Below are 13,200 nucleotides of genomic sequence, written 5' to 3' on the forward strand. Positions count from 1 at the left end.
GCAGGGGTCCCAGGAGGGGGCAGTCAGGGGACAAGGAGCGGGATGGGGGGCTGAGAGTCTGGGGGGGAGCTGTCAGGGGGCAGGAGTGGGGAGAGGGATCGGAGTAGTCAGGGGACAGGGAGCAGAGGGGTTTAGATGGGTTGGGAGTTCTGGGGGGGGCTGTCGGGGTAGGAGTGCGGAGAGGGATCGGAGCAGTCAGGGGACAGGGAGCAGAGGGGTTTATATGGGTTGGGAGTTCTGGGGGGGGGCTGTCAGGGGGTGGGGAGTGGTTGGATGGGGCGTGGGAGTCCCAGGGGTCTGTCTGGGGGTGAGGGTGTGGATAAGGGTTGGGGCAGTCAGGGGACAAGAGGCAGGGAGGCTTAGATAGGGAGTGGAGTCCTGGGGGGCAGTTAGGGGCAGGGGTCCCAGGAGGGGGCAGTCAGGGGACAAGGAACGGGGGGAGGGTTGGAGGTTCTGGGGGGGCGGGAAGTGGGAGGGGCAGGGGCGGGGCTAGGGCGGGGCTCCTCCCGTCCTCTTTTTTGCTTGCTGAAATATGGTAACCCTAGTGTCCCTTTTTCTAGCATGGAGATAGCTTTCTCACTTTCATGTTCCCCTCTGGAAACACAATTTCCCCCTAGTGCCGTCAGGTGGTCTCTAACCAGAGTGGCACAATATCGAGCAAGAGAGGATGGATAAGGGGAGATTGGCTAACAGGGATAATGCTACAAATTCGTTTGCATCTAGATTTATACACCTTAAGACCTATGTAACTTTATTTTTTTGGCATGTTTCCATGCCTTTTTTTTTTTTTTTTGCAAAGTATCAAAGCAATTTCTGAATAGACAAGGTTGCCTTACTTCCAAACCAATCCACCCCTACTTGTTCTTGATGATTTCATGATAGTGAAATCATAATGGTGAATTCGTGATATCCTAGAATGACCCCATTAAATTTAAATCCTGGTCCTGTTAGTCAATAGGACTTCTGCTATTGACTACAATGGGGCCAGGATTTTACCCCCAGACTTTTCCTGAGTAGCTGTGAGTGCAATCACAAACAAGATATAAGAACTTCACTGCGGGCTTAAGGCGAAGAAACCATTCAGTGGAAGACTCTCTCATTCAGACACTTGCAGAGAAAATTGATCTGTGTAATTATTTTTGTTTGCTTCAGTATGACAGTACATCATTAAAACAAGGGATTTCTGTGGTATGTGTATCATGAAATTTGTGGGGGGGTTTCCATTTTGGATCAGTAAAAAATGAGTATCTTCTCTGTTACTGTAAAAAAAAAATGTATATTAATAGTTTGTATAGTATACATTGCACGTTCATTTAGGAACTCAAAAATCTTTTTACTTTCAGCCATCCCAGTTTGAACAATGCATTGTGCATTCCTTGCAGTCACTCAAGAGTGTTCTGGACTGCAAACCTGGAGAAGCCAGTGTAAGTCTTGTTATTTACTTTTTCTTTCCTTGCATGTAAATTGTTATTAATTTTAAAAGTAATTACTGTATAAATATGTTTTCATTATGTATTATTAGTGTTAGTGGATAATACAGAGATGCTATTATAAAATGAATTAAGAAATTACTCAAGCTTCGCAGTATTTTTTCTTCACTTTGACAAAAAAAAAGCCCTTGCAATATTGAGTCCGTTTTCAAATTGCACTCATAGTACCTTTTGTTTGGGAAGGGGCAAAAAGTGAACTGTATTTAAATGTAATTTTTTTGTAATAAAGGTTATGACCTGTAGCTTTCAAATGGCAGCAGGTATGATCTTACGATGTTGGTACCCTGGAGAGCCAGTTACAAATACATTTCACATCTAGACTTCATTCGGAACATAACTCAACCCTTTGTTTTCCCTACTGCAGTATGCCACATGATAAACTCTAACCCATTCATTTACTGCCTTGGGGACTTGATGCCACAAGGTATGAGCAACTTCCATTGACTTCAGGAAGACGTGAGAGCATTCTTCAGGAGATGCTCAACATCTCATAGGATTGGGTGCTGTTGCTGTTGCTCTCTTCTTCTTTGTCCCATGTATGACGAAGATATCCTATTCCCCCAATGAGGGTTTCCCAGAAGAACCCGAAAGGGGATATTACTTCACAATCACTCCCCATGAGATGATTTTCACATGCTAGCAAAGATGATCTTGAGAAGTCCCAAGAGCTTCTACTATTGCCCTGTTCTCTTTTCAGCTTCACTTGGTTTTCCCCATCCTACATGTTGCTACAAACCTTTTTCTCCAAGTTTCTGTGACATACAGGACGAAGGAAATCTAGCTACTACTTTCCCTTCTACTCACTTATTTTTTCTCCTACCTTTTTCTAATCGCGGTTTCACCTTCATGGTATGGAGAATTGGAATTATCCACAGCTAGGTAGCGTCATGTGCAAGTATTGTTCCCATCATTGTGTTTCCCCTTCACTATAGGATGCCCACACCCCCTATCCATTGTGTTTGTACATAGGATTTGTTCTACCAGCCACTCTTCTTTCCCTGGGGAGTCTCACAAGAGCAGTGTATACAGAGAAACTAGGTTTGATATTTATAACTCTCTTCCCTTTCCTCACTTCCTTTGGAAGAAGGTCTTCTGAAGCTATTCCACTGAAGTTATATGGTTGTTTCTTCAGGTTTTCCAGCAACAAAAAACACAGGAGGAAGTGTGCCAGCTAAGCATTGGTATCATGCAGGTAATTTTAAACTGGAATTTGGGAGCATAAATGAGTGATTAAGGGCTTACTTTGTATCCATTCCTCCCTAAAAAGTAATAAAAGGTGATAAGTTGTCAGATACTGTTTAATTCAGATCATCCAGACATAAGTGTTATCGTAACTTCAAATTACAGTAACTCTTAAAGATAATGATGCTTAATGCTTCCTGGGGTTTCTAAGGCCCTAATTCATCAGGGCACCTAAACACTTCAAACATATACTTGAAGCACTAGCTTAACTTCAAGCATTTTCTGGGTTATTAATTATATATTTAAAAGATTAACTTAAAATTTGGTTTCAAAGAGCACCGGTTTCTAATACGAAACTAAGGGCAAGCACCTGAGCTGGTATAAATTGGCATAGTTCAATTGCAATCAGTGGAGCTATGCCAGTTTACAGCTGCGGATCTGGCCCTTAGTTTCATATTAGTAACCAGTGCTCTTTGCAACAAATTTTTAAGGTAATCTTTTAAATGTATAATAACCCAGAAAAAATGTTAAGATAATAAAGCAACACCCAGCAGTTTTAACAATTGTTTCTATTGTGTTATCAAGTGAAATGTCACAAATCAGACCAAAGAAATGACGCGTAGTGGGCTTAAGAGATGTTAAGAGACCCCTTAACATTGGGGTCTCTGTTTAAGCACTTTAAAGCCATTAAAGATACATTCCTTGTAAACCAGTGGACCCTCAGTCCTATGATTTCAACTCTGATTTGGGAGGTCATTTAGCAAGATGAGAGTACACAGAAATAGCACAGATCTTTTTTTCCACAGGAAAACAAAGGCTAACAAGATAATGAAAACATTTGCCGGACTTGATTTAAAATGCTACTGTTTTCAGTTATTTGAGGTTTAAGAAAATTGGGGTATTTGTGATTATTCTGCTTACATGCTGCAGTTAAAAATTCAGTTAAAAAAAATTAAAATCTTTTACAGGTTTTGTACCAGTAGTTCAGCTCTGATGGAAAATTCAGATTTTTTTTTTAATTATTTTATAGGTTTTTATAGATTGTCTGGAACAACTGAGCACTAAGCCTGATGGTGATGCAGATACCACACAGTAAGTAAAATAATACAGTTGGAATATTTGAAGTTGCAAATTTCAAAAAGGTTTTCCTCACCAGTATTCCTGTGGTATTTCTATTAGACAGCTTTTGTGAACAATTTTGGCTTTGACCAATAATGCCATGGAGCCAAGTAGAACATTTCTATACCCAAAAAAAATAAAAATGAAATACAGATTTGAATAAGAGAATGAAATATGATGAATATTTAAACGTTGTTTTCTTAGTAGCTATTGTAATGCTTAGTGAAAGCTAGCTTATTCAAAATCCTTCTGCTTGATTCCCAAAGAGAATCATCTTTCTAAAGGTTGTAACTGTTACACCAAACTAGCCCATTTTTTGTTCTAATGGTAATATCTGTGCCTGGTGGTTTTTGTCACAGCTATAGCTTCCAAGCAGTTTATATGAAAGAAGTTGCCACTGTCACTGAATAACATCTACCAATGGGGAATGGTATTTTCCTTGCTTTGCCCTCTGTCTTTGGCATGTTCCTAACTCTATCAACATATCTACTAAATTGTTGACAATTTTGCTTTTATTTCATCAACCACTAATTTCAGAGATCTGAGGAGTCATAAGAACCTGAATTTTAAGGCAAATTAGAAATTTACCTGAGTAAAACAAGGAACCAGAAAATATTGCTTGGATTTGCCTGGAATTAAAACTGATTGACTGTATCCTGAAAGACCGCCTTTGTTTTTCTCTTTACTTGGTTGACCTTTAGTTGATGTATAAGAGACGAAAACAGAAACTATTTTATTGCAAATCAAAGAAAGTGCAGAAAGGTGCGACTCCACCTTCCGCCCTCCCCCAATACGATTGCTGGAATGGCAATTCCTGTTCCCAAAGCTCTTGTTCAGTTTGTGGGTGATTTAGAAAAGCTCTACAGCTCATTCTGCCTTCTATTCCATGGTATGAGACGCTCTGACACAGCACTCCAACTTTTTCTAGAGTCTTTTCAGCTGAACCCAGCACGACAGCCGGTCAGAACATTTTCGACTAAATATTTTTCATCAAAGCCATATTGATTTTGACGAGTTTTTTGACAAGGTCTCCAAGGTCCAGGGTGGGCTGACTGACTCTTGCGGGGAGAGAGAGACAAATTGAAGACCAGATATTTTTGATTTAAAAAAATGGAATTTACACCCAATTCCATTTTGCAAATATGTTTGAAAGGTTTTGGTTTTGTTCTATTTGGAACCTTGTTCCGCATGTCAAAACCTCGAAAGTTGTTGAGAAATAGAAATATTGTTCTCCAGCAAGCACACATCATAGCTGATTTGTAAATGCTTAGAGTAAAAAGAATAGTCTCCTATTCACTTTTTTCAAAATATTTTCAGTCTTTCAGTTGACGTTTCATCTCCTGATTTATTTGGAAGCATTCATGAAGACTCTAGTTTATCTTCCGTAAGTGTGGTGTCTAGTTAAAATGTCCTTTGGGGTAAAATTAAATATTGAATAAGGCTTTTATCTTTTACTGTATGTCTTTTGTAATGCATTTGTGTATTCCTAAGTCACATTTTTCAAAATAATATCAAACTTTACTAACTACAAGATTATCAGAAAAGCTAATATTAATGGTATTTCGAGCTTTGGATTGTTTGGTATTCAGTGTATTTCCTACATATTCTTACGCATGAATTTTATTAAAAAAATAAGGGTTGGAGCCAGGTCCTCAATGGGTATAAACTGGCATAGCTCTATTGATGTCAATGAAGGTAGCACTAATTTATACCAATTCAGGATCTGGCCCTTGATGTTTAGTTAAAACTCAAGTGCGAATAACCTTATTCCTAAAACAGATAATTATTTTTTTTTTAGAACATAGAGATAAATGTGTAAAAATTATGTAGTTTGCCTTGGTGAGTCTCTTCCTTACAGTAGAATGTGTTGTGGTGAATAAAAGACTAGAAAAAGTTGCTTTTCCATAAAATTCCTAATGTTGCATTTTTTTGTGTGCAAGTTGGGCTCCCAATTATTTGAACTGTAATGCATTCCCATAGAGTACATGCCCCCAGCACAAGGGCTATTGAAACATATAAAGTTATGCCTCTCAAAGAATGAATTTGAACCTCTTATTATGTTTGTAATAATCTATTTCCTGCAGAATTTAGAAACTATATCCCTTACTGAGTAGTCTAACTGTATTTAGTGAGCAAAGACTTGTAGGATTAGACCCAGAGTTCTAAATTCTGAAATTTAATAATAATTTAGTACTTATATCATTTTAACTCTCCAAGTACTGTGTGAACATTCATTAACTGCTATCAACCTATTTTATTTTCCTGTGTTATTGAAGTCCGTGTGACGTTTTGAGGGTTTTTTCCTCACAAATGGTTCAGTGCTTTTTTTAACAAAAAAAAAATCATTGCCAGTAACCCAATACTTTTGACCAGCCATATGGCTTATACAATGGAAAAATAAATTTGGTTAAGAATTATTTTGAAGCTTCAAATGAGATATTAATCAACAAAAGTAGGAAAGAGTATTAATTTCTATATTTGGCACTTAAAAGAGTTTTAATCTGTAGATTTCAAAACACTACATGGTATCAATAAGGATTATTATCCCCCATTTACAAATGGAGTAGCTGAGGCAAAGAGTATTAAGTGACTAGCCTAGGATTTTTCATTGTTTTTGACAGTTTGTGTTTAATATTGTACGTACAAATCATGATAAATTAATCAAAGTAGTAAGCAGGTTAATGGGTACACATTTATTACACTAGTCGTTGTAGTTCATTACCGGTTGATAAGACTGTTGGGAATTTATCAGGAATTGCAAATCCCATTCTTAATAAGATATTGACTTCCTTCACACCTCACTATGGTAATTTATCCTCAGAAAGTTTTCATTTTTAAAGCTCTTTGCAAATGATTGTCCTGAACTCTCTTCTGAGGTAGGTAAGTATTTTTCCACCTTTTACAGGTAGGGAAACTGAGCAATTTGTGACTTGCACACAGTTGCACAAAAAGTCACCACCAGAGCTGAGTTTATAATTTGAAAGTTCCTATCTCCCAATTACCTCCTGAGGAAAAACTAGACCTTGCCTCTCTCTCAGGCATCATATTGTTGCACCAGTCTTATGGACCAACAGTCCTGATGTAACCTAATTCAATATCTGTTTTGAATCATATTTGATTTTTAAAACAAAATAATTGGAGAGCAGAGATGACTTACAACGTTTCAAATTATATGCAGAAATGATTTAGAGTTCTGTCAGTCTTTGATTTAGTTTAATTTGGAGGATGGGAATGCATTTGTTTAATATCTGTTTTGCTTCCTTTGCTCGAATGTTAAAACCGAATTCTTCAGGCAGTTTCATATGAAAGTGAAGATTTTGGTTTTATTTTATGGTGGTCATCATTTTTAACAGGTTACTAGAAAAAAACCAGTAAAATGCAGAAACCACTTCTTGGAAAGCTGTTTGTGGCTTACTTTTTGGAATGGGATCTGAATCACAGATCTATATTAGTCACAATTATTCCAGTGAATACTTTCAGACATCAGAGCCCATAAGAAAAAGTGCCCTTATTGAATCATTGCACCCAGTGTTGACCAGTTCTTAGGATTTTGTTTACAAAACTATTTGTTAGCTATATTTTATTTATCAGCATGCTTATCATATGACTGTTGTCATTCAAGTCAACAAAACATTTTCCATGATCAAAATGTGTATAAACATAATAATGCACAGTTATCCTAGATATTTCCTAATTACTGTTCATTTTTCTTTCTTAAAACATCTCTTGATTTAGGAACAAAGGCTTTTAATTGTACTCAGTAATTGCTGCTACCTGGAACGTCATACTTTCATAAATATAGCTGAACACTTTGAGAAACATAGCTTCCAAGGAGTTGAAAAAATAACTCAAGTAAGCAATAATATTCAAATAAAATTGCTACAGATGTATCATTACTTTGGATGGAAAGATTTTTTTTTCCTTTTCACAGGTATTAAATTATTTGTACAATCACCTAAAATAAATATTACTTGACCCTCCTACAAGTGAGTGGGATTTAAAGCATCTATTTAAAAAAACAACAACAATAATAATAATAATAATTAATATGTCTGTGTGTTTATGTGTGTGGTTTAAATAAACAGTGGAGCAAATGTGAGCACTTGTTAAAGACTTGTATGTTCATAGGCAATGTTTATCTGATTTCTAAGTAAAGCTTTTTAATGTCACTGTGTTTTCTTGATGCAAAGAATAAAAAGATCATAATCTCAAAATACATTTGATAGATTAAATAATCTAGTAATCTCTACCACTTGACAGCTCTTGTTCATAAACTAGATCAGGGATTTTTTTTTCAAAGAACGAAAATGTCAAGGTGGGCGGCTATAGATGTCTCATTTTCCTGCCTTTTTGTAATGATTAATCATTTTTTATGAGAAATGTTATGACTTAGAATCTTTATGGCCATATAGTTGGTTTATTTCCAGAAATGTTTGTTGTTTGAAAGTAAAATGTTATCTCTTCCAGTACAGAGTATTTCTCTACAAACTGATGCTTCTACTACACAATGAACTCTCATAGCCGTTCCAGTGAATGTGTTTGAACTTTTGTGGCTGGAATAATTTTGAATATTATTCAAATGGGGTTTGAAATTATTTGCATTGTTAGTATAGTATACAAAATTGCTCTAGATTTCTCCCTTCACGCTCAACTATCCTGAAATGCTTAATAAAGTGCTGAGTTAGGCACTGGTAGTGTGGTGACTATATAGGCAAATGAGGTGCCCATTATATATTCAGCAATTGATCTTGAACAGCCACATCAAAGTATTGTTCTTAAAATCTGGTATTTTTATAAAGAACAAAATTCAAACATTGAAGTCACTGAACAATTTAAAATCTATATTAACCCTTTAATGACCGTGAACAATGCAGTACTGTACATACAGTACATATATAAAGTACTAGTTGGTATATATAGTACCAGATGGTATTCGCCCAATAATTTTGAAGGAACTCAGATGTGAAATTGCAGAACTGATAACTGTGGTATGTAACTCATTGTTTAAATCAGCCTCTGTACTAGATGACTAGAAGATACATAATGTAACACTGATATTTTTAAAAGGCTCTAGACGTGATCCTGGCAATTACAGACCAGCAAGTGTAACTTCAGTACCAAGCAAACTGGCTAAAACTATAGTAAAGAACAGACTTATCAGACACAATGATGAACACGATATGATGGGGAAGAGTCAACGCGACTTTTGAAAAGGGAAATCCTGCCTCACCAATCTATTAGAATTCTCTGAGGGTGTCAACAACAGTGTGTGGACAAAGGTGATCCAGTTGATGTAGTGTACTTGGACTTTCAGAAATCTCCCACACCAGAGATTCTTAAGTAAAGTAAGCAATTGTGATAATAAGGATGGTCCTCTTATGGATCAGTAACTGGTTAAAAGATTGAAGAAAAAGGGTAGGATTAAATGATGAGTTTTCACAATGGAAAGAGGTAAATATTGGGGTCCCCTGATGATCCATACTGGGGCCTGTGCTGTTCAACGTATTCGTAAATGATCTTGAAAAGGGGGTAAACATAGAGGTAGCAAAGTTGCAGACAATACAAAATTACTGAAGACAGTTAGGTCCAAAGCTGACTGTGAAGATTTTCACAAAATTGGGTCACTGGGCAACAATATGGCAGATGAAATTTAATGTTGATAAGTTCAAAGTAATTCACACTGGAAAAAATATTCCCAACTATTCAGATAAAATTATGGGTTCTAAATTAGTTGTTACCATTCAAGAAAGAGTTCTTAGAATCATCATGGATAGTTCTCTGAAAACATCAGGTCGATGTGCAGCAGGAGTCAAAAAAGCTAACAATGTTAGGAAAGGGATAAATAATAAGAGAGAAAATATCACAACGCCACTATATAACTCCATTGTACACCCACAGCTTGAATACTGTGTGCAGTTCTGGTTGTCTCATCTCAAAAAAGATATTAGAATTGGAAAAGGTATAGAGAAGGGCAACAAAAATGATTAGGGATATGGAACAGCTTCCATATGAGGAGATATCAAAAAAGATTGCTTTAGAATAGAGATGACTGAAGGGGGGTTATGATGAGGTCTATAAAATCGTGAATGGTGTGGAAAAAGTGAATAGCGAAGTGTAATTTACCCCTTCTCAGTACAAGAACCAGAAGTCACCCGATTAAATTAATAGGCAGTAGGTTTGAAACAAACATAAAGTACTTCTTCACACGACACGTAGTCAACCTGTGGAATTTGTTGCCGGGGGGTTAGTAAAGGCTAAAAGTATAACTGGGTTGAAAAAAGAATTAGGTAAGTTCATGGAGGATAGGTCCATCAAAGTCTATAGCTTAAATGGTCAGGTACACAACCCCATGCTTTTGGTGTCTCTGAACCTCTGATTACGAGAAGCTGAGAATGGCTGAGAGGGGATGAATTATCCAATAATTGCCCTGTTCTGTTCATTCCTTCTGAAGCGTCAGGCCCTGGCCACGACCAGAAGACAGGATGCTAGGTTAGATGGATCATTGGTCTGACCCAGCATGGCCGTTATATAAATGTTCATAGGGTGATCGTGAGGGCTATATTAGTACCTAGATGGATAGTTAGATTATCCTTCTAAGAGTTCATTTGGTAGCCAGTTTAGAAAACAACAGTGTTTAAAACATACATTGAGTGCTAATTGAATAATATTAATGTTTCATATTAAGTACTGAACAGATAACTTGTAGGAGGTCAGGCAACATGCTACTATTGCACAAATACCGTGAAAGAAAATAGAATAGTATTTTGGCTGCAGTTGTAGTTTTTGGGAGTTGCTGTATCCACTGATTCCTCATGGACAGATTAGTGGTCAGATTAGATGATCATGATTGTCCCTTCTGACCTTAAAGTCTATGAGTCTGTGAGCTGACTCATCTAGTCATATTTCCATGTGAATGCCATCAGGCACTCAACATTTATAATCACTGTACTTTTTTCTGTTTATTCAAAGTACTTTCAGTCTTTCATTCTCTTGTAATAGGTTTACACAGATGCATTATCAGATTAAATGTTATTTTCAGCCATTCAGGAGTGAGTTCAGATAAATGGAAGTGTAGGCAGTGACAGCTACTGTCTACTGACAAATCTCCTTTCTCCTGTAGTTAAGTAGAATTACACTGTTGTGTTGCAGTATCACAGATAAGCTTAGACGGGGGAGCCAACAACCACAGCCTGTAACCTTATTCTTGCACAATCTGTCTTTGCCAAATCAAGAGAATGCACCATACTGTATTTTAGATGTAATCAAGCAATTCCAGGGAGGAGTTTTACACATCTTAAAACACTAAATACTTTTTATGGGAAACCTGCCAAAACCCTGAAAGATTTTTTAACTTAACAGTTTTAGGAAGTACAGAGCAGATCCTGACTTCAGTCAGGAGTGTAAGATCTAACCTAATTAGCATTATCTTCTTGATTGACCCAGAAATATTTCATTTTAAGGTGGAAATAGTCTAAAACATTTCTGTCCAAAAGAAATCCTTCTTTTTTTTATAAAAGACCAAAAGATTCACTAATCACAGCCATGGTGACCTCATCACTAAATGTTACCAGTTTGAATTGATTTCAAGATGCTTTTCTTTTTTATAGGTTAGTGGGAATATTAATGCTTCTTTCTGATGTTTGTGAGTTAGGGGAATTCCCTTGGGTATTAGATACTTAAGGAAACCTTACCATTGAGTTCAGTGGGCATCAGAGAGGCCCTAAGTTACATGATGTTCATTGTCCATAGAATGACTAAAATCAAATTACTTGACCACTGTTTTGAAAACCTGGCTCTGCATCAGTGATGTGCAAATTTTATAGCACAGAGGGCCAAATTGGCAGCTTCCCAAGATCCTGAGTGCCACCATTAATTTGCACATATATATTTATATATTATTTTAATTGAAGATGAATGCACACATCTCTTTCTTATGGAGTCTTGTAAGTGTACACAGTTCTTTCCAAATCACACAGACCCAGACTTGAACTCTTGAGGACTCCACAAGTGGGAGGGCATTTGTAATAGAGAATTCATGGCTGAAGAACCAAACATAGTCATATGGCTAAAAACAAACCAAAACTGTACTGGACGTGGAAAGGATAGAAGGAAACAAATAATATATGGAGTCAGTTAAAGCTTGCAGAATGAAGATGAGGGTGAAATAAAAGGCAGAATGAACTAATGCTTGAGAAAGTGGGAATATAAGTTTGAGCTGTTGCTCCATAATTAAAATTACAAATGAGTTTCCATTATAACCTCCAACTCCACACACCTCCACCCTAAGATCTACACTAAAAAACTATATCTACCTCATAGTTAGTGGTTTGCAGTGTTGTTGTATCTATGTTACTCCCTGGATGTGAGAGAGACAGGGTGGGTAAGATAATGTCCTTCAATATTGATATTTGGAGCCCTAAAGTTTCTCTCTTTCACCAACAGAAGTTGGTCCAATAAAAGGTATTACCTCACCTACTTTGTGTGTCTCATATTTAGTAGGTTAGATCTGGTGCTCAGGTAGAATTTTTTTATACAGTATGAGCTGAAGTGGAAAAGGGGCTAGGTAAGTATGCTATTTCGTAGCCCTCTCTTCTCCCACCCCATCCCCGCCCAAAAAAAAACAAATCCAGGGAAATATAAAACTATGGGTTTTATGCACAAGAACAAACTTTTGTTCTTTAGATTCTAAACTTCCTTGCTTTTGAATTGGAACATCAGTAGGAATGACTGGCTCATGGACATGAAAATAGAGTCCTTAGCTTGTATTTTAAAATAAGTAAATCACTATCTCTTTTCCTTACAGAGATAAAGCTGAAAATGTAACCTGTCACTTGTCCATTTGTTCATGCGGGTGGTGGGGGAGATTTTTCTATTAAAAGGCTCATGAGGGAGGCTGCCAGTCTTAAGACTCACACAGGCAGGAGTAGGAAGAGGTGGGGTAGGTCTCCGTGCGGGTTCTCCCCTTCGCAGACTTCAGAAATCCCACAGGAAGTGGGTGGTAGGGAGGGAAGGAATTGCATTCCTGACCTTTTCCTGAGGGCCAGTTCTCACTGCCCTTATGAATGCTCCCCTCCTGCTGATCTGAGCACCTTTTTATGGACCTTTGTGGTTCTCAGCTGTTGGACTCACTTCTGACACCGCTCAGGAGGCTCACTAGGTGGAGAAAGCAGGAAAGCACTAGTGTATGCTGCTCCTGAGCACCAATTTCTCCTATTGGACTCCTCTGCTGCTGGGAGCCTCCATGTCCCCACCAATCTACCTGCTTTCTCCCATATTCTCATTCCCCTCCAGAACTCCTGTTTCTCTCCCCCATATCTAGCTCAAGAGACCTCCTCTCACCATCTACACCACCATCAGGATCCAGTGATTTATGATTAGAGTGCTCAGGAACAGATTAGGGGTGTAGTAG

At 37.5% G+C, this 13,200-nt stretch overlaps 1 protein-coding gene across 1 annotated transcript in view; it reads left to right on the top strand.

The window, feature by feature from the left end:
- Nucleotides 1–13,200, top strand: part of EXOC2 (exocyst complex component 2) — a 206,281-nt gene that overhangs the window by 134,140 nt on the left and 58,941 nt on the right. Inside the window, exons 18-22 of the mRNA XM_034762224.1 lie at nucleotides 1,344–1,424; nucleotides 2,623–2,682; nucleotides 3,703–3,764; nucleotides 5,109–5,175; nucleotides 7,527–7,643. Of these exons, the coding sequence (XP_034618115.1) occupies nucleotides 1,344–1,424; nucleotides 2,623–2,682; nucleotides 3,703–3,764; nucleotides 5,109–5,175; nucleotides 7,527–7,643 (387 nt within the window). The remainder of the gene's footprint in view (nucleotides 1–1,343; nucleotides 1,425–2,622; nucleotides 2,683–3,702; nucleotides 3,765–5,108; nucleotides 5,176–7,526; nucleotides 7,644–13,200) is intronic.

This window comes from Trachemys scripta, chromosome 2, assembly GCF_013100865.1.
Source record: "Trachemys scripta elegans isolate TJP31775 chromosome 2, CAS_Tse_1.0, whole genome shotgun sequence".
Taxonomy (NCBI): domain Eukaryota; kingdom Metazoa; phylum Chordata; order Testudines; family Emydidae; genus Trachemys; species Trachemys scripta.